At 45.1% G+C, this 21,425-nt stretch overlaps 1 protein-coding gene across 1 annotated transcript in view; it reads left to right on the forward strand.

Moving 5' to 3' along the window:
• The window catches only part of DDX4 (DEAD-box helicase 4), a 169,409-nt gene that overhangs the window by 84,796 nt on the left and 63,188 nt on the right, over window positions 1-21,425 (forward strand). Inside the window, exons 9-10 of the mRNA XM_073622831.1 lie at window positions 6,616-6,660; window positions 20,734-20,784. Coding sequence (XP_073478932.1) covers window positions 6,616-6,660; window positions 20,734-20,784 — 96 coding nt within the window. The remainder of the gene's footprint in view (window positions 1-6,615; window positions 6,661-20,733; window positions 20,785-21,425) is intronic.

The raw sequence follows: 21,425 nt of genomic DNA on the forward strand, positions 1-21,425 counted from the left end.
CCCGAGGCGGTCCCGTTCTGTTCCCCGGCGATCCGAGATGAGGGGGAGGCCATCCGTTCGTGGCCCCCCCCTCGCGATCGCCGCCGGCCAATGGGAACATTCCTTTGCTGCTGTATGCTAAACAGCAGCAAAGGAAATGATGTCATCTCCCCTCGGCTCGGTATTCCGTTCCAGCGCCGAGGGGAGAAGACATCAATGTAAGTGCACAACACACTACACACACAGTAGAACATGCCAGGCACACAAAACACCCCGATTCGCCCCCCCGATCCCCCCCCAATCACCCCCCCCCTGTCACAAACTGACACCAGCAGGTTTGTTTTTTTTTTTTTTTTTTTTTTTTTTTTTTTTTCTGATTACTGCATAGTGTCAGTTTGTGACAGTTACAGTGTTGGGACAATTAGTATTACCCCCCTTTAGGTCTAGGGTACCCCCCTAACCCCCCCCAATAACGTTTTAACCCCTTGATCACCCCCTGTCACCAGTGTTGCTAAGCGATCATTTTTCTGATCGCTGTATTAGTGTCACTGGTGACGCTAGTTAGTGAGGTAAATATTTAGGTTCGCCGTCAGCGTTTTATAGTGTCAGGGACACCCATATACTATCTAATAAATGTTTTAACCCCTTAATTGCCCCCTAGTTAACCCTTTCACCACTGATCACCGTATAAACGTTACGGTTGACGCTGGTTAGTTCGTTTATTTTTTATAGTGTCAGGGCACCCGCCGTTTATTACCGAATAAAGGTTTAGCCCCCGATCGCCCGGCGGTGATATGCGTCGCCCCAGGCAGCGTCAGATTAGCGCCAGTACCGCTAACACCCACGCACGCAGCATACGCCTCCCTTAGTGGTATAGTATCTGTACGGATCAATATCTGATCCGATCAGATCTATACTAGCGTCCCCAGCAGTTTAGGGTTCCCAAAAACGCAGTGTTAGCGGGATCAGCCCAGATACCCGCTAGCACCTGCGTTTTGCCCCTCTGCCCGGCCCGGCCCACCCAAGTGCAGTATCGATCGATCACTGTCCCTTACAAAACACTAAACGCATAACTGCAGCGTTCGCAGAGTCAGGCCTGATCCCTGCGATCGCTAACAGTTTTTTTGGTAGCGTTTTGGTGAACTGGCAAGCACCAGCCCCAGGCAGCGTCAGGTTAGCGCCAGTACCGCTAACACCCACGCATGCAGCATACACCTCCCTTAGTGGTATAGTATCTGAACGGATCAATATCTGATCCGATCAGATCTATACTAGCGTCCCCAGCAGTTTAGGGTTCCCAAAAACGCAGTGTTAGCGGGATCAGCCCAGATACCTGCTAGCACCTGCGTTTTGCCCCTCCGCCCGGCCCACCCAAGTGCAGTATCGATCGATCACTGTCCCTTACAAAACACTAAACGCATAACTGCAGCGTTCGCAGAGTCAGGCCTGATCCCTGCGATCGCTAACAGTTTTTTTGGTAGCGTTTTGGTGAACTGGCAAGCACCAGCCCCAGGCAGCGTCAGGTTAGCGCCAGTACCGCTAACACCCACGCATGCAGCATACACCTCCCTTAGTGGTATAGTATCTGAACGGATCAATATCTGATCCGATCAGATCTATACTAGCGTCCCCAGCAGTTTAGGGTTCCCAAAAACGCAGTGTTAGCGGGATCAGCCCAGATACCTGCTAGCACCTGCGTTTTGCCCCTCCGCCCGGCCCAGCCCAGCCCACCCAAGTGCAGTATCGATCGATCACTGACACTTACAAAACACTAAACGCATAACTGCAGCGTTTGCAGAGTCAGGCCTTGATCCCTGCGATCGCTAACAGTTTTTTTTGTAGCGTTTTGGTGAACTGGCAAGCACCAGCGGCCTAGTACACCCCGGTCGTAGTCAAACCAGCACTGCAGTAACACTTGGTGACGTGGCGAGTCCCATAAGTGCAGTTCAAGCTGGTGAGGTGACAAGCACAAGTAGTGTCCCGCTGCCACCAAAAAGACAAACACAGGCCCGTCGTGTCCATAGTGCCCTTCCTGCTGCATTCGCCAATCCTAAGTGGGAACCCACCACTTCTGCAGCGCCCGTACTTCCCCCATTCACATCCCCAATCAAATGCAGTCGGCTGCATGAGAGGCATTTTCTTTATGTCCTCCCGAGTACCCCTACCCAACGAACCCCCAAAAAAGATGTTGTGTCTGCAGGAAGCGCGGATATAGGCGTGACACCCGCTATTATTGTCCCTCCTGTCCTGACAATCCTGGTCTTTGCATTGGTGAATGTTTTGAACGCTACCATGCACTAGTTGAGTATTAGCGTAGGGTACAGCATTGCACAGACTAGGCACACTTTCACAGGGTCTCCCAAGATGCCATCGCATTTTGTGAGACCCGAACCTGGAACCGGTTACAGTTACAAAAGTTAGTTACAAAAAAAGTGTAAAAAAAAAAAATATATATAAAATTAAAAAAAAATAGTTGTCGTTTTATTGTTCTCTCTCTCTCTATTCTCTCTATTGTTCTGCTCTTTTTTACTGTATTCTATTGTGCAATGTTTTATTGTTATTATGTTTTATCATGTTTGCTTTTTCAGGTATGCAATTTTTTATACTTTACCGTTTACTGTGCTTTATTGTTAACCAATTTTTGTCTTCAGGTACGCCATTCACGACTTTGAGTGGTTATACCAGAATGATGCCTGCAGATTTAGGTATCATCTTGGTATCATTCTTTTCAGCCAGCGGTCGGCTTTCATGTAAAAGCAATCCTAGCGGCTAATTAGCCTCTAGACTGCTTTTACAAGCCGTGGGAGGGAATGCCCCCCCCCACCGTCTTCCGTGTTTTTCTCTGGCTCTCCTGTCTCAACAGGGAACCTGAGAATGCAGCCGGTGATTCAGCCAGCTGACCATAGAGCTGATCAGAGACCAGAGTGGCTCCAAACATCTCTATGGCCTAAGAAACCGGAAGCTACGAGCATTTTATGACTTAGATTTCGCCGGATGTAAACAGCGCCATTGGGAAATTGGGGAAGCATTTTATCACACCGATCTTGGTGTGGTCAGATGCTTTGAGGGCAGAGGAGAGATCTAGGGTCTAATAGACCCCAATTTTTTCAAAAAAGAGTACCTGTCACTACCTATTGCTATCATAGGGGATATTTACATTCCCCGAGATAACAATAAAAATGATTAAAAAAAAAAAATATGAAAGGAACAGTTTAAAAATAAGATAAAAAAAGCAGAAAAATAATAAAGGAAAAAAAAAAAAAAGCACCCCTGTCGCCCCCTGCTCTCGCGCTAAGGCGAACGCAATCGGCGGTCTGTCGTCAAACGTAAACAGCAATTGCACCATGCATGTGAGGTATCACCGCGAAGGTCAGATCGAGGGCAGTAATTTTTGCAGTAGACCTCCTCTGTAGATCTAAAGTGGTAACCTGTAAAGGCTTTTAAAGGCTTTTAAAAATGTATTTATTTTGTTGCCACTGCACGTTTGTGCGCAATTTTAAAGCATGTCATGTTTGGTATCCATGTACTCGGCCTAAGATCATCTTTTTTATTTCATCAAACATTTGATCAATATAGTGTGTTTTAGTGCATTAAAATTTAAAAAAGTGTGTTTTTTCCCCAAAAAATGCGTTTGAAAAATCGCTGCGCAAATACTGTGTGAAAAAAAAAATGAAACACCCACCATTTTAATCTGTAGGGCATTTGCTTTAAAAAAATATATAATGTTTGGGGGTTCAAAGTAAGTTTTTTGCAAAAAAAAAATAACTTTTTCATGTAAACAATAAGTGTCAGAAAGGGCTTTGTCTTCAAGTGGTTAGAAGAGTGGGTGATGTGTGACATAAGCTTCTAAATGTTGTGCATAAAATGCCAGGACAGTTCAAAACCCCCCCAAATGACCCCATTTTGGAAAGTAGACACCCCAAGCTATTTGCTGAGAGGCATGTCGAGTCCATGGAATATTTTATATTGCGACACAAGTTGCGGGAAAGAGACACATTTTTATTTATTTATTTATTTTTTTTGCACAAAGTTGTCACTAAATGATATATTGCTCAAACATGCCATGGGAATATGTGAAATTACACCCCAAAATACATTCTGCTGCTTCTCCTGAGTACGGGGATACCACATGTGTGAGACTTTTTGGGAGCCTAGCCACGTACGGGACCCCGAAAACCAAGCACCGCCTTCAGGCTTTCTAAGGGCGTGAATTTTTGATTTCACTCTTCACTGCCTATCACAGTTTCGGAGGCCATGGAAAGCCCAGGTGGCACAAACCCCCCCCAAATGACCCCATTTTGGAAAGTAGACACCCCAAGCTATTTGCTGAGAGGTATAGTGAGTATTTTGCAGACCTCACTTTTTGTCACAAAGTTTTGAAAATTGAAAAAAGAAAAAAAAAAAAGTTTTTTCTTGTCTTTCTTCATTTTCAAAAACAAATGAGAGCTGCAAAATACTCACCATGCCTCTCAGCAAATAGCTTGGGGTGTCTACTTTCCAAAATGGGGTCATTTGGGGGGGTTTTGTGCCACCTGGGCATTCCATGGCCTCCGAAACTGTGATAGGCAGTGAAGAGTGAAATCAAAAATTTTCACCCTTAGAAATCCTGAAGGCGGTGATTGGATTTTGGGGCCCCGTACGCGGCTAGGCTCCCAAAAAGTCCCACACATGTGGTATCCCCATACTCAGGAGAAGCAGCTAAATGTATTTTGGGGTGCAATTCCACATATGCCCATGGCCTGTGTGAGCAATATATCATTTAGTGACAACTTTATGCAAAAAAAAAAAGTGTCACTTTCCCACAACTTGTGTCAAAATATAAAATATTCCATGGACTCAATATGCCTCTCAGCAAATAGCTTGGGGTGTCTACTTTCCAAAATGGGGTCATTTTGGGGGGTTTTGTGCCACCTGGGCATTCCATGGCCTCCGAAACTGTGATAGGTAGTGAGGAGTAAAATCAAAAATTTACACCCTTAGAAATCCTGAAGGTGGTGATTGGTTTTCGGGGCCCCGTACGCGGCTAGGCTCCCAAAAAGTCCCACACATGTGGTATCCCCATACTCAGGAGAAACAGTTGAATGTATTTTGGGGTGCAATTCCACATAGGCCCATGGCCTGTGTGAGCAATATATCATTTAGTGACAACTTTTTGTAAATTTTTTTTTTTTTTTTTTGTCATTATTCAATCACTTGGGACAAAAAAAATAAATATTCAATGGGTTCAACATGCCTCTCAGCAATTTCCTTGGGGTGTCTACTTTCCAAAATGGGGTCACTTGGGGGGGTTTTGTACTGCCCTGCCATTTTAGCACCTCAAGAAATGACATAGGCAGTCATAAACTAAAAGCTGTGTAAATTACAGAAAATGTACCCTAGTTTGTAGACGCTATAACTTTTGCGTAAACCAATAAATATACGCTTATTGACATTTTTTTTACCAAAGACATGTGGCCGAATACATTTTGGCCTAAATGTATGACTAAAATTTAGTTTATTGGATTTTTTTTATAACAAAAAGTAGAAAATATCATTTTTTTTCAAAATTTTCAGTCTTTTTCCGTTTATAGCGCAAAAAATAAAAACCGCAGAGGTGATCAAATACCATCAAAAGAAAGCTCTATTTGTGGGAAGAAAAGGACGCAAATTTCGTTTGGGTACAGCATTGCATGACCGCGCAATTAGCAGTTAAAGCGACGCAGTGCCAAATTGGAAAAAGACCTCTGGTCCTTAGGCAGCATAATGGTCCGGGGCTCAAGTGGTTAAGGACCAGGCCGTTTTTTGCGACACGGCACAGCGTTCCTTTAACTGACATTTGCGCGGTCGTGCGACGCTGTACCCAAACAAAATCAACATCCTTCCCCCCCCCACAAATAAAACGTTCTTTTGGGTGGTATTTGATCACTTCTGCAGTTTTTATTTTTTGTGCTATAAACAGAGTAACCATTTAAAACAAAACAATTTTAACTTTTTGCTATAATATCCAAAAACAAATATAGAAAAACATTTTATTTATCAGTTCAGGCCGATATACTCATTGATTAGTTTGCACAAAAGTTATCGTGTCTACAAAATATTTGATAGATTCAGAGACTTATTTTTTGCTTTTACCAGTAATGGCGGCGATCTGTGATTTTTAGCGGGACTGAGACATTGTGGCACACAAAACTGACCCCCAAATGACACTTTTTGGGGACCAGTGACATTACATTGATCAGTGCTATAAAAATGCACTGATCAATGTAAAAATGACACTGGCAGGGAAGGGGTTAATGGGGTGATCAAGCATTAAGTGTGTTCCCTAGGTATGTTCTAACTGTAGGGGGGATGGGCTCACTGGGACATGACAGATAACTGTTCCTAATCAATGGGAAAAGAAGATCTGACATGTCCTCTGTCAGAACGGGGATCTGCAAATGCGCGAGCCGCCGTATAGTTACGGCGATTCGCGCAGGGGAGCTGGTCGGCAAGTGGTTAAAGTAAAAAAAAATGTCCAGACTTTACAGGTAAATTATTGCCTCTTTATATCATCCTATGCTGATAGAACATACTTTACTGTGTGTGTTCAGTACATCATATGTAGTTATATTTTGGACTCACACTTAATTCATATATAAATAATGTATTGCTGTTTAGGATTTGATGATGGTGATAAACGAAGTGGGTTTCCGAGAAGTGGTGGTAAGTATTTGGAAACCCTTTGCCTCTTATGTTATAGCATGTGATTTCCAGAAAATTTTTGCATGGTGCCTTGCAGTATTAACACAGTAGGGAGGAGTGGTGCTAATGGAGTTTGTAGTAGAGGTGCACCGAAAGGGAATTTTGGTACCGAAAATGCAGGATGCACGTGGTCGAAAACCGAAGATGACAGTTTTTAAAAAAAATATTTATTTTTCATACATCATGGGACACAGGCTAATATTCATTACCTGCTGGGTTATACTTCATCTCCAGGTGAATGAACACTGGTAGAACAAAGGTCTTTAGACAGGAAGTGATCCTCTATATAACCCTTCCCATACAGGAAGTACTTTAGTTTTTTTACCAGTGTCTGCAAGGTGGATGGTACGGTTGTCTGAGCTCCAGGTCTCTAGCCCCACATACGGTTCTTAAATGAATCAAGGGATTGACCGATCGGATCCATTTGACACAGGCTTTATATGCTTAGATAAATGGTACCTGAGCCTCGCAAAGAAGACTCAAGATCCTGTGAGGTTTTGCCTGTAATGCGGCCTCCGGGCGATGAACCCTGCAAAGTGGAATCCTGGACACCACAGCGCTAAGGCCTTCCTACAGGGTACTGTACAGGTCCAAGGGAGTGGACCCTAAACATGAAAAGGGTACCCAGTCCTTGAAGGTGCTCAAGTGACAGCAACCTGCCGTGAAGGGTTAAGATTGGGCTCTTAGTTTTTAAGCTGCCCTGCGCCTGGACAGGTAAGTGAAACCCCTTCATTTAATATTGTGGGGTGTCCCAGTGATTGTAACAATCAGTCAAGCTAGCTAGAGGCTGGACACCTGTGCGGTGACCATACGGGGGGGGTTTTGGGCTAGCTGTTGGTGTTTGCAAAGTGTACCTTTTTTGCTTGTGTCTGGCTGTTTTTTACCTGTATGATGGTGCACAACGGTGCACCATTTCGCCTTGGTTCGCCATTGCGCACGTGCGTTAAAGAATGCCGCTGGGCTCAGCAGTTCTTTTGGTGGCCAGGGCACACGTGGCTTCGCCACACATGCGCCGTAGCCTTTATCTGGGTACACAAAGATTTGCGTCATATGCGAATACAGCCACGCCTGTTCGAGACCACATGCGTACGCACGCACAGAACGTTTCGGCGCACAGCCATCCATCTTATTTAAGCTGTGTATGCAAAGAATGCGGTGCTTCTAGAAGGCAGCTGTGGGATACAGAGCAGGCTCTGAACCAGGCACTAGCAGCGGTTCATTTTCTCCTTACCCGAGTCACGTGAGTCATCAGGTGTTGCTTGGTGGGCTTAAGGTGCTTAGCAGGATTGTTGCATAGGGGCTTGGTGAGCCCTAATAAAGGGTTTCCCTTCTGTGGTGTTAATACTACACCCAGGTACTCCCTTTTTGTGGCTAGAAAATGTCTTTAAAAAAAAAAAAAGTAGCGGGACTAACTACAGGGAAGGGCACACCTATGTCATCAGTAGTTCATGATGAACCTAGTCGTATACCTAGTGTTGTATCCCCTGAAGGACCAGAGGCTTCCGGGCAATCTGAGCTGCTGCACCTATCTGGGATTGTGCCTACAGTCAAAGCTGCTGCTTCACCCTTTATCACTAAGGATGAACTGTCCTCAGCCCTAGCCGGGTTAGAGCAGAGGATTTCTGGCATGATTGCCTCCATCCTGCAGGGTGGTAAGATGCGTGCCGGAGCCTCCTAGTCTAAGCAGGAATCGGTTTGAGGATGGGGAAGAGCTTAACGCTCAGGATTCTGTGGATGGCCTGGCGGATGAGTCTGCTTCTATGCAATCTGGACAAGAAGATATCCAGTTGGAGTCTGCCTCTCATCAGAGGCTTTTGATTCTGACTCTTACCAAAATTGTTCGTTCTACCTTCAAGTTGCCTCTTGCAGAGGTTACTGAGCCTCCCTGGTCCTCTTTGGTATCCCTGAGGCCTCTTCAGGCCACACAGGCTTTGCCCTTTATACCCTCTGTTGGAATGGGCGGTCTATGCTGATTGGGAACATCCTGACAGGATTTTTGTTCCTTCCTTCTAAGAGGTTTTCCCTTTTATATCCCATGGATGAAAAGTTAAGAAATGGAGCATGCCAGCCGTAGATGCAGTAGTCTCTTCCTTAAACAAGAACTTGACTTGTCCAGTAGATAACGCACATGGCTTGAAAGAACCTGTTGACAAGAAATTGGAGTAATTAATAAAGGCTAGGGATGAGCCGAATGCCACCATCCCCCAACCCCCCCCCCGTTCGGTTAGCAGCAGAACATGCAAAAAATTTGTTCGAACACGCTAACACCATTAAAGTCTATGGGACACGAACATGAATAATCAAAAGTGCTCATTTTAAAGGTAAGAAAAACAAAGGGGAAAAAAAACTGCGCTAAATAAATTAATAAATGAAATACCTGAAAAAGCAGCAATTCTGACAATATGACTCACATATAGTACTGAAAAATAAAAAACAAATAGAATCGCGCTAATAATTTACAAAAAAATTGCATAGAGACTGTGAAAACCGTGTCAAATCAAAATAAATAGAAATATAAATAAACTAAAAAATATGGTGGCATCAGGGGTTAACCACCCATGCGACCTAAAGTCCAAAACCAAGTGAACGAAATAATAGTCTTAAATGGTGGCAACTAAAACCACCTATATGAAGAAAACATCCAAGTAAAAATGAAATATTCCTCCGTGAAAAGCAGTCCACCACCAAGAATGGAAGGGGTCACTCCTTACCGGAAAGCCATGATCCCCCACTACAGAGGATCATAACTGGCAAAACAGCTGAAACTTGCAACTGGGGCTTGCATCGGTATCCACTTACGAGGTTATCAAATCATCGAGAGTTATGGACCAGCTCGTAGAAGATGCTTACCATAAATGAAGATGGAACTCACATAGTGTAAAACCTTTAAGGACTTTATTAAAACTCATAAAAAACACACTTACAATGTCATCCAGAAAGAAAAGCCTTAAGTCCGGTCCGTTGGCCGTGTGGACTCAGACAACCCCGTCCTACTGGAGATCGAGCACAGATTGGAGGTGACGTCAGCGCGTTGTCCTGCTCTGCCCTACGTGCTTTGTGACAACATCACGTCTTCCAGGGGCACTGTGCTATGAAAATAAGGCAGATATTTCTCGCGCTGTTTTGCTGTTGCCGCCTTAAAGGATTCAATACAGCAGGTTTCTCGTTTTGGCTCTCTTGTCTGTACATATGCGCAGACTTTTGTGGCTTAAGAACTGGTCAGCCGAGCAGCTTCCTTGTAAAACGTTATTGGCAGGTTTCCCCCTTCATTTGGAACGTTTATTTGGTGATCACTTGCACAAATATATCCAAATGATTTCTGGAGAGAAGAGTTCTCTACTTCCTGTGAAGAAAAGCACCAGGCGTCCCTCGTTTAAAACCTCAGGGACTGCTTCCTCAAATGTCTCAGCGCCAAGGCAGTTCCACTGCTAACAGGGCATTAAGGCCAGGGGCAAGCCACAAGACCAGGGCCAGAAAAAGCCCTGGGTCCAAAATTCTTCTAAACCCAGCACCAAGCCCTCCTTTTAAGGGGATGCCCCCACTCCATCGGGTGGGGGGGAAGTCTGCTGCACTTTGCGGACATTTGGAGAAGGATGGTTCAGGATGATTGGGTCACTTCAACTATATCCCGCGTTTACAAGCTGAAGTTGCAGGGGGTTCCCCCTCAGAGGTTTAAGATCCAGTGTTCCCTCGCATCCTCCAAAAAGAGACTTGTTGCTTCAGGTACTACATCATTTAGTGGATCAAGGAGTGATTGTAGAGGTTCCTGTACCCGAAAGGGGTGCAGGGTTTTACTCAAACTTATTTACAGTTCCAAAACTAAATGGGACACAAGGCACATTTTAGACCCAAGATCCATGAACCAGTATCTACTGATCCAGTGCTTTTGGATGGAGTCTGTCCGCTCAGTAGTAGCCTCACCCCAGATAGGAGGCTTTCTTGCCTCCATCAAAATAAAGGACGCGTATTTGCACATACCTATCTTTCAGCTTCATTAGAGGTTCCTGCGATTTGCAGTAGAGTAACATCATTTTCAGTTTGTGGCTCTACCCTCCGGGCTTGCTACACCTCCCCAGGTGTTCACAAAGGTCCTAGCACCAGTACTGGGTTTTAAGGTATTTAGGTCTGATCCTAGATACAGTCCAAGCAAGAATATTCTTGCCACCCACAAGGATCTGTGCCCTGAAGAATCAGGTGCGTCAGATAAGGGGCACCAGAAAACCCTCCATTTGGCTCTGTCTTCTAGGGAGGATGGTATCCTCTGAGGCGGTGCCCTATGCCCAGTTCCATTACAGGCCTTTACAACAAGACATCTTGTTGGCTTGGAACTGGACAGGACAAGCTCTGGATTATCCAATGTTGTTATCTCCTTGGGCACACTTAAGCCTAGACTGGTGGTTGCAGGATCAGAACCTGGAGAGTACTGACTACAGATGCCAGTCTCTCAGGCTGGGGAGCGACCCTAGAGGGGCTCACAGCTCAAGGGAAATGGTCAAGAACAGATCTTGCCCATCAACGTCCTAGAATTACGGGCAGTACGACTGGCCCTACGGTCCTGGACAGTGGCGCTTCAGGACTGCCCTATCGGGGTTCATTCTGAGAATGCCACTACAGTGAAAATAACAATAAAAACAGTCTAAAGAGCTAAAAAGCTGAAGAGGAATATTCAACTGTAATTCCTCAATTCAGCAGCAAAACACCATCACCTCATTAGTGAATAGCCATGAGGTGTGGCTCTCTAGATAAAAAAGCAACATATATAGAACATGGATAAGAATCCAAAGTGAATCTTCAAAGAGAAACAGCCGGCGATAGATAAAAACACTTTATTGAAAAAATCAAATTCAACAATTAGATAAAATTGCACCTCCACCACATTCGTTTAAAATTTGACAACGTTGTCAAGATACAGGTAGCTACCACATTCATTCAAACTTCACACACACATCCTAAACTAGATAGAAATAGACTTATATGGTAAAGTTGATATCTGTTCTGTTGCAGGAGCGACCGTTCAAATAGATAGGGCACAGCCCATTATGTTATAAGACACACAGTCCATCTTAAGTCTTCAGAGTAGGATAGAGAAGTATGATCCAGTAATGGACATTTGATCAATCTGAGGTTAGGTTGTTCCTCAGAGCAAAGTCTCTGTGCTGAGGTAATATGGGATCCTTCTAATGTGTATCGAGTGCTGTAGTAATTGCAGCTAGTGCAGGTTCCTACTCCCTTTGAGAAACCGATGCTCTGAAGAAACTCAGGATCTGAGTGAAACCTGTCAGCATGACGCCACCACACCCTGTGTAGTAGGGATACGGACTGACTACCACAGACATTCCTTTACTTTAATATCCCTGGATGCTTATCGAGGCTTAGCGACGATCCTTTGAGAGCAGTAATCGCCGTGTGATACACCAGCAGTACAAGCCTGGGAGTGAGACGCTTCCCTCCCCTCCCTTTTTCATTCAGTGAGGACATCGTTTCCATCCCGGCATGACAAATTGGACGTCTGCAGAGTGGTGAGCTTTTCTCTTTTCTTGTTCCTGCAATTTATTGGAACCTGATCACTCACCACAAATACTATCCAGACATATACCCCTTTACTACCCGCTGACTGCGGTAAATGCCGCGGACTCTTGTTTCTCAAAAGGTGTAGGAACCTGCACTAGCTGCAATTACTACAGCGCTCGATACACATTAGGAGAGTCCCATATTACCTCAGCACACAGACTTTGCTTTGAGGAACAACCTAACCTCAGATTGATGAAATGTCCATTACTGGATCACACTTCTCTATCCTACACTGAAGACTTAAGATGGACTGTCTTACAACCTACTGGGCTGCGCCCTGTCTATTTGAGCGGTCGCTCCTGCAACATAACAGATATCAACTTTACCATATAAGTCTATTTCTATCTAGTTTAGGATGAGTGTGTGAAGTTTGAATGTGTTGGCTACCTGTATCTTGACAAAGTTGTCAAATTTTAAACGAATGTGGTGGAGGTGCAATTTTATCTAATTGCTGAATTTGAATTACTGTATTTATCGGCGTATAACACGCACCCCAAGTTTAGGAGGGAATTTTAAGGAAAAAAACTTTTAGGAATAAAGTTTAAGGAAAAAAAACTTACATTAAAATGCCCATCAATGCAGCGTTATCAGTGTCCATCTGCAGCCTTTTCAGTGTCAGTGCAGCTTGCCCCAGTGTCCATTGCAGCCTTGTCAGTGCAGCTTTGCCCCAGTGTAGCCTTGTCAGTGCAGCTTTGCCCCAGTGCAGCCTTGTCAGTGCAGCTTTGTGTACTTGCTGCCGACATACACAGCCGTGTGTAGATTCAAATATGGCATTGAGACTGCAGGGACTCGGCGGAGCCGAGATACACATAGCTGAGTGTTCTCGGCGCCGCTCACAGTCACGCCCAGTCCCTCCCTATGACGGACATAACACGGGTCCAATGGCGTGACTGTGAGCGGCGCCGAGAACCCTCGGCTATGTGTATCTCGGCTTCGCTGAGTCTCTGCGCCATATTTGAATTTCCACACGGCTGTGTATGTCGGCGGTGATTGCCGCGATCACTCGATCAAACAAAATTGACGGGGGATCGGCTATTTTTCCCCTGATTTTAAGGGGGAAAAAAGTGCGTGTTATACGCCGATAAATACGGTAGTTTTTTTTTCTATCACCGGCTGCTTCTCTTTAAATATTTACTTTGGATTCTTATCCACGTTCTATAAATGCCACTGCAGTGGCCTATATAAACCACCAAGGCAGTACCAGGAGTCGTTCAGCTCTGAAGGAGGTTAACCACATCCTAACCTGGGCCGAGGGACATGCGCCGATTCTATTGGCAGTCCATATCCTGGGGGTAGAGAACTGGAATGCAGATTATCTCAGCCGCCAGAAAATCTCTACACCCAGGAGTGTTCCAGGAAATTTGCCAATGTTGGGGATGGCCAGAGGTTGACCTACTGGCATCCAGGTTCAACAAGCTACAGCAGTTTGTGTCCCAAACAAGAGATTCTCTGGCAATCTGAGCAGATCCTCTGGTAGTTCCATGGAGCCAGTACTCCCTGGTTTATGCTATCCCTCTCCTTCCACATTTGTTGTGCAGGATTTGGAAAGAGGGAGTTCCAGTCATTCTGGTGGCACCAGAAGGCCCTGATTCCCTGAGATTGTGAAACAATAGACGGGCCATGGACGCTTTCATGGCTCCCTGATCTGTCTCAGGGTCCTATATTCCACCCCAATTTACATCTCTAAATTTGACGATATGGCTATTGAAGCCAGGGTGTTGAAGAAGACTGTGGCATCTCGGGACCAGTGGTCCCGAGATGAATGCTAGAAAAGCTGTCGCTAGGAAGATCTATCATAAGGTCTGGAAGACTTGTATTGCTTGGTGTGAAGCCAAAAAATGGCATCCTTGGAAATATGTGATTGAGACAATTCTCTCTTTTCTACAGTCAGCTGTGTAAATCAAATTGGCTTTGCGTACAATCAGAGGTCAAGTTTCGGCCCTATTAGTATTCTTCCAAAGGCCTTTAGCCTCCCATTCACTGATCCGAACCTTTATGCAGGGTGCTGTCTGTTACAGAAACAACCATTTGAACCTATCAAGAAAATTCCATTAGACTTGCTGTCACACAAGCTAGCCTTCCTGATGGCTATCACCTCGGCTAGAAGGGTGTTAGAGTTGGCGGCCCTTTCATGCAGTGAACCGTACTTGATCCTCCACCACGACAGGGTTGTGTTACGACCTGTTCCATCCTTTTTTGCCAAAAGTGGTGTCGGCCTTTCATTTAAATCAGGACATTATTTTGCCCTCCTTTTTCTCTCCACCTCATTCGGCGGAAGAGAGACGACTGCATTCTTTGGTTGTCCGGGCAGTCAAGGTTTATTTGTCTAGATCTGGGGGGATCCGAGGATCAGACTCCTTTTTTGTTGTACCAAAGGGATACAAGAATTGGCAGGCATCTTCCTTTGCCAATTGGGTCCGTCAATTGGTCATTGAGGCTTATGGTCTGAAATGTAAAGCTCCTCCCTTAAGGGTGAGGGCTCATTCTACCAGGGGTGTAGGAACCTCCTGGGCTTTTCACCATCAGTTATCTGTGTCTCAGATTTGTAAGGCTGCTACCTGGTCTTCAGTGCTCACATACCTTCACAAAATTTTATCAAGTGGGTGTTTGAGCAGCCGAGTATTCGGCTTTCGGCCGCAGTGTACTGCGGGCTGCCGTATAATTGTTTGGCAGGGTGTCTTCCTCCCCTCAAGGCTATTGCTCTGGGACGTCGCAGCAGGTAATGAATATTATCCTAACTCTGTGTCCCATGATGTATGAAAAAGAAAATAGGATTTTTTTTTTGCCATACTTACCTGTAAAATCCTTTTCTTTGAGTACATCATGGGAAACAGAGATAGGTCCCACTCCTCTTTTTGGGGATTCAGTGCTTGCTACAAAACTGAAGTACTTCCTGTATGGGAGGGGGTTATATAGGGGATCACTTCCTGTCTAAAGACCTTTGGTCTACCAGTGTCCATTCACCTGGAGATGAAGTATAACCCAGCAGGTAATAATTATTAGCCTAACTCTGTGTCCCATGATGTACTCAAAGAAAATGATTTTGCAGGTAAGTATAATGAAAAAATCCTATTTTTATATATAATTGTATTCAACTTTTTATTATCAATTTAAATAATTATGAATTTATGGTTGGTTATTATTGGCACCGTTAGCGCAAGAAAAGCTTGAGAAAAATGTATCCCTTTTAAATTCTATGTATCTCCTCGCACTGGTTTGTTGCGCTTCCATTGTGGTGTTAAAAATCCTGCTTGGTGCATTTTTGGTCAGTTAAAAAAAAAACTCACCTCCCAGTTCAAATGCATTGAAAATGCCGGAAGAATGCATCAGTAACGCACCCTTTTGTGTTTGATGCTCTTTGAGTCACATGACTTATTATAAGCACAGTAGATCATGGTAAAATTGGGTCAAACACTGCAAAATCGCATGCGTAGCTCATTATGAATTACCCGAGAACGAAGCCCCCGCAGCTGTCCTGGTCTGCCCCTCAGGCCGGCAACATCTGTCCCGGGGGGTTAGTTCCGGGTATCGCGGGCTCCGGCGCTGTGATTGGCCGGAGCCGCGATGACGTCACTCCCGCGCATGCGCGCTGTATCTGCCGGTAACTGCACACAAGACTGAAGCAACGGCACGTGCGTGCCATTGCTTCAGTTTACACCAGTGCGCATGTGCTGATGTCATCGGCACATGCAGGGGTCATCTCCTAAACCGTGCAGGTTTAGGAGATATCCTGGGTAGCCACAGGTAAGCCTTATTATAGGCTTACCTGTAGCATAAAGCTGTTGTAAAGGGTTTACAACCATTTTAATCCAATAGTTCTATATACTTTTAAAATATAATTTGATAACGAAAAGACAAGTTTAACAGACTATAATAGTAGGTGTATGGATGTTTCTATATTTTGTGTGTATAGTCCTATAAAAAAAAAAAAAACTTAATATTTTATCTCTGAGGTCTGATGATCCAATCTTTTTAAAGTAGAATTGAAGTGAAAAATTGGAAGCAGGCATGTTTTTAATTGCAGAAGAGACCAACAATATCTCCTGCAATAAAATAAACATGCCTGCTCCTGTTATTCTCTAGAGTACACAGCTGCGCATCCCTGCCTAGTTTTTAATATGTATTTTTTTTCATAGGTTTTAATGATGAAACCTCTGGAAGAGGACGAAGGGGTGGAAGAGGAGGGACTTCATTTTCTGGTGTGTTTTAATTGACCTAGCGAATCTTTAAGATCTAGTTTTGGGTTTTAAAATAAACTGCTGTAATAGTTTTTATTGTACAAGCTAACACAGGTAGGATGAACAGACTAGCACTGTCCCTTTATTAACAGTTTCAGCTGTCACCACTTTTGTACATTGTGTTTAATGACATCATGGGGGGGGCTGGTTAGCGGATGCCAGGATCTATTGACTTTTTTTATCTATGTATTTCTCCATTCTGCATGTTCCCTTACAAGGGATTACATTTGGCTGAAAGCAATATTTAGTATTTACACTACGTTTTAAAAATGTTTACATATGTATTATGTATAAGGCCCCTTTCACATGGGCAATCCAATCGGGTCCACCTGTTGGTTTTTCAGGGGGATCTGATCAGACCCTCCAGTCTCTTCTATAGAGCTCTGTCAGCTGACACCTGCCGCCGTCCGATCCTGTCTGCCAAAAACACGAATGGTGATTCTATTCCTCATCCATCTATCGCATGGCATCAAAAAGGCAGTCCATTTCTATCCAATTGCACCTTAGAGGAGAGCGGACTGTGTCCACTCTGCATAGCGGAGTGTACTAGCGGTGCGCATATTCACTGGTCTCGCGATTCGTTTGCGATTATCCTGTCCATGATTCAATTCTGCGATGCATCACGATTACTGCGCAAGTGCGCATGGTTAAAATTTTTATCCAAAAATTCCAGCAGTCAGAAAAACTCAATTATTCTCCAGTGGCAGAGGGATGGCTGGGATCAGTGGCAGAGGGATGGCTGGGATCAGTGGCAGAGGGATGGCTTGGATCAGTGGCAGAGGGATAGTGGGATCAGGCAGCGTCAGTCAATTCCCCCTTTTCCATGTTGTTCGGTGTGTTTTCTCCCTTGCAGCACCTCCAGTTAAGCCTCTCCTGATTTATACCCCCACAAAGCCCAGGACCTCATATGAAGTGGTTAAGAGTTTTGGAACTCTGCTGGAATTGTAACTTATCTGTAAATTCTGTATCTTGGGAGTGCAGCACAGGCCGTCCTCCCTTCTATTCCTGGTTTTCTGCAGTGATTGGTAGAAAACTGGGGACTCCTGGATTGGGTTAGGGCACACTTGGATGGAGGGAAGCCATGCCTCCTGACCTTCACCTTTTAAAGGGGTTGTAAACCCTTGTGTTTTTTTTACCTTAATGCATTCTATGCATTAAAGCAGAGTTCCACCCAAAAATGGAACTTCCGCTTTAAGTGCTGGTGACCCCCCTGACATGCCACATTTGGCATGTCATTTTTTTGGGGTAGAAGCGGGTACCCTGTTTTTACAGCCACCCAGCTCCCCTTCCTTCCCTGTCACCGGAAGGAAGATCATCTCTCCCTGCAATCTTCTGGAACACGTCACAGGTCCCAGAAGATTGCCCGGCCATTCACAGCGCATGCAGTTAGAATGCCAACGCCGCATAGAGGGGGAGATGCGCAAGGCTTCCTGCACTTGCACCGCTGGGACAGGTGAGTGTCTGATTATCAAAAGTCAGCAGCTACGCTTTTTGTAACTGCTGACTTTTAACCACTTCAATACAGGGCATTTTCACCCCCTTTCTGCCCAGGCCAATTTTCAGTTTTCAGCACTCTCATCTTGAATGACAATTGCACGGTCATGCAACGCTGTACCCAAATGAAATTTTTATCATTTTTTCCCCACAAATAGAGCTTTCTTCTGGTGGTATTTGATCACCTCTGTGGTTTTTATTTCTTGCGCTATAAACAAAAGAGTGACAAGTTTGAAAAATAAAAAATCATTTTTACTTTTTGCTATAATATCCCAATTTTGTTAAGAATAAAAACTAATTTTTTGCTCAGTTTAGGCCGATATGTATTCTACATATTTTTGGTAAAAATCGCAATAAGCGTATATTGATTGGTTTGTGCAAAAGTTATAGCGTCTACAAAATAGGGGATAGATTTATGGCATTTTTTTTTATATATTTATTTTTTTTAATCGTGACTGTGACATTGCGGCCGACACATTGGACACTTTTGACACTGTTTTTGGACCATTCACATTTCTACAGCGATCAGTGCTATAAAAATGCACTGATTACTGTATAAATGTCACTGGCAGGCAAGGGGTTAACATTAGGGGGCAATCAAGGGGATTAACTGTTAGCTAGGGAGTGATTCTAACTGTAGGGGGAGGGGACTCACAAGGGGAGGAGACCGATCAGTGTTCCTCTGTACTGGGAACACATGATCGGTCTCCTCTCCCCTGACAGGACGTGGATCCACATCCCGGCTCTGTTACCGGCAATAGCGGGTGCCCTGTGGACATCGCGGCTGCGCGAGCCCCCTAGATGGCCCGGAAGCTCAGGCCATCATATGATGCCCGCCCAGGATGGGAGATCCCTCCTGCGGACGTCATTTGACAATAGCCGGGATGTGAAGTGGTTAAATGGGTGTAACTCCGCTTTAAGGTGAAAAACCTTCTATAGTGCAGCACCCCCCAGAGCCCCTCTTTTACTCACCTGAGCCCAGTCTTTTCAGCACCGAGAACGAGCACACCAGCTCCAGCTGGTGTCTTGGGTCCTGATTGGATAGATCCACGGGTAGGCAACCTTTTGAGCACAGTGTGCCAAAAAATGTTTTAAAAGAAATTGAGCGTGCCGATTTTATAACAAAAAAAAATCTTGAACTTCACACTCTCAATCACGAAAAGGATTTTTTTATAAAGTAAATGCTGTAAACTACTTTAGGAGTGAGAATTTAACATCCTGGACTCTAACGCCTCAGATCAGCCCCAATTCCTGCAACTCCACACCTCAGATCACTGCCCCCCCCCCCTTCAAATCTTTTTCACCACTGTAACCCCCTGCTCATCTGCCCCACCACTGTAACCTCCTGCTCCTCTGCCCCACCACTGTAACCCCCTGCTCCTCTGCCCCACCACTGTAACCCCCTGCCCATCTGCCCCACCACTGTAACCCCCTGCTCATCTGCCCCACCACTGTAACCCCCTGCTCATCTGCCCCACCACTGTAACCCCCTGCTCATCTGCCCCACCACTGTAACCCCCTGCTCATCTGCCCCACCACTGTAACCCCCTGCTCATCTGCCCCACCACTGTAACCCCCTGCTCATCTGCCCCACCACTGTAACCCCCTGCTCATCTGCCCCACCACTGTAACCCCCTGCACATCTGCTCCACCGCTGTACCCCCATGCTCTTCTGTCTCACCGCTAAACAATCTTCTCACACTGAACCTCATCTGCCCCACCACTGTAACCCCTTTGTCAACTGCCCCACCACTGTACCCCCTGCTCTTCTGCCTCACCACTGTAAACCCCTGCTCATGTGTTCCACCGATGTACCTCCTGTCTCCTTTGCACATATGCCCCACTGCTGTAACCCCCTACCCATCTGTCCCACCAATGTACCTCCTTTCTCCTCTGCCCCAACACTGAACCCCCCCTGTTTATCTGCTCTACCGCCCTATTCCCATGCTCATCTGTCTCACTACTGAATCACCGTCTCATCATTGCCCCACCACTGTAACCCGCTTTCTCATCTGCTCCACCAATGTACCTCCTGCACATCTGTCTCACCTCTGTACCCCCTGCTCTCCTGCCCCACCACTTTAACCTCCTCATTTGTCCCACCAATACACCTCCTTTCACATCTGCCCCACTGCTCTGCTCCCCTGCTTTTTTGTCCCACCACTGAACCCCCTTCTCATCTGGCCCAACGCTGAAACCCCCCATCCCCCCCCAATGCTTAACCTGCACCCCCACCCTGCTCATTTGAACCCCATACCCAACCCACCCCCCGTTCATCTGGCCCAACACTTTTTTCCCCCCTTTTGTCTCTCCTCCCTACTGTTCTCTCTCCCACCCCTACAATTCTCTAGTTCTTATCTTTCCTTTTCACTTGATTTAATGTAACACTGCTTTATCCCCAGTCATGGTGTCGGAGGCAACCTCGCTTATACTGTTTTAAGCTCTGTAGATTTTGTTATTGCTGGGTGTTCCGGCGCAAGGTCGCCCATGCACTTAATGCTAATTATAACTGATGATGTTCGGTCCGGTTAGTACTGGATCTCTTTAGGGTCAACTTATGCATGCATCTGTCTAATGTGATTTACTGCTCTGTGTATGCTGGATATTTTAAATAAAGAATTTGAAAATAATAAAAATTCCTTCATAAACCATATATCTAATATTGTAAAGCTTAAATAAACATTATATGGAAAGTGAAAATTTTGACTCTTTGGTTTTTCAATTTATATAGGATTTGGTAGCGAGGATGGAAATGAACAGAGAGGTTTTAGTAGTAATGATGGTAAGTGCACCTTTCGTCTTCGTCTTCTTTGTCTTCTTTTTTTTTTTTTTTTTTTAAAAGCTGCATTAATTCTGCTGACCTCTCCTGGAAATGCTACCTTTTTTGGCTTGCTTGGCTACATGCCTTTGCTGCTCAATAACCCCATTACTGTGCAATCTGATCCTTGCAGGCCCTGTTATTGGTGTAGGACTTGCCTAAACCTTTGTCTTCGATAAACTCCCAGTGGTCTCCCTTAACCACCCCTAGGATGACTTTGTTATACTCTATATGGAATGTAGATCTATCATCCTTGACTGGGGAGATTTGTTTGATAGTCCCCACAATGATCTCTGCTAGGGATCGATTCCTCCAAAAATCTTCCGGTGGTCAAGTGGTTACCTTATGAAACTGCACCAAGAAATTTGATGGTGTGGAATAGCTGGCTAGATGCCCAGGGTCTGGCAATTTTATTCCTCTTCACTCCCAGCATACTTTCTGTACCTTGTTTATTTTAGAAGCCTGCTGGTGACCAGACCCTATACCTCTCCCTGCCTCTGTCCTCCATTTCCTTCCATAATTCCCCAGCCTGCCTCACTACCCCCCCCCCCCCCCTCCCCCCTTTATTTTTTTTCTCGTCTTTGTTCCCTTCAGCTTTTTCCCAT

Source organism: Aquarana catesbeiana, linkage group LG01 (assembly GCF_042186555.1).
Source record: "Aquarana catesbeiana isolate 2022-GZ linkage group LG01, ASM4218655v1, whole genome shotgun sequence".
Lineage (NCBI taxonomy): Eukaryota > Metazoa > Chordata > Amphibia > Anura > Ranidae > Aquarana > Aquarana catesbeiana.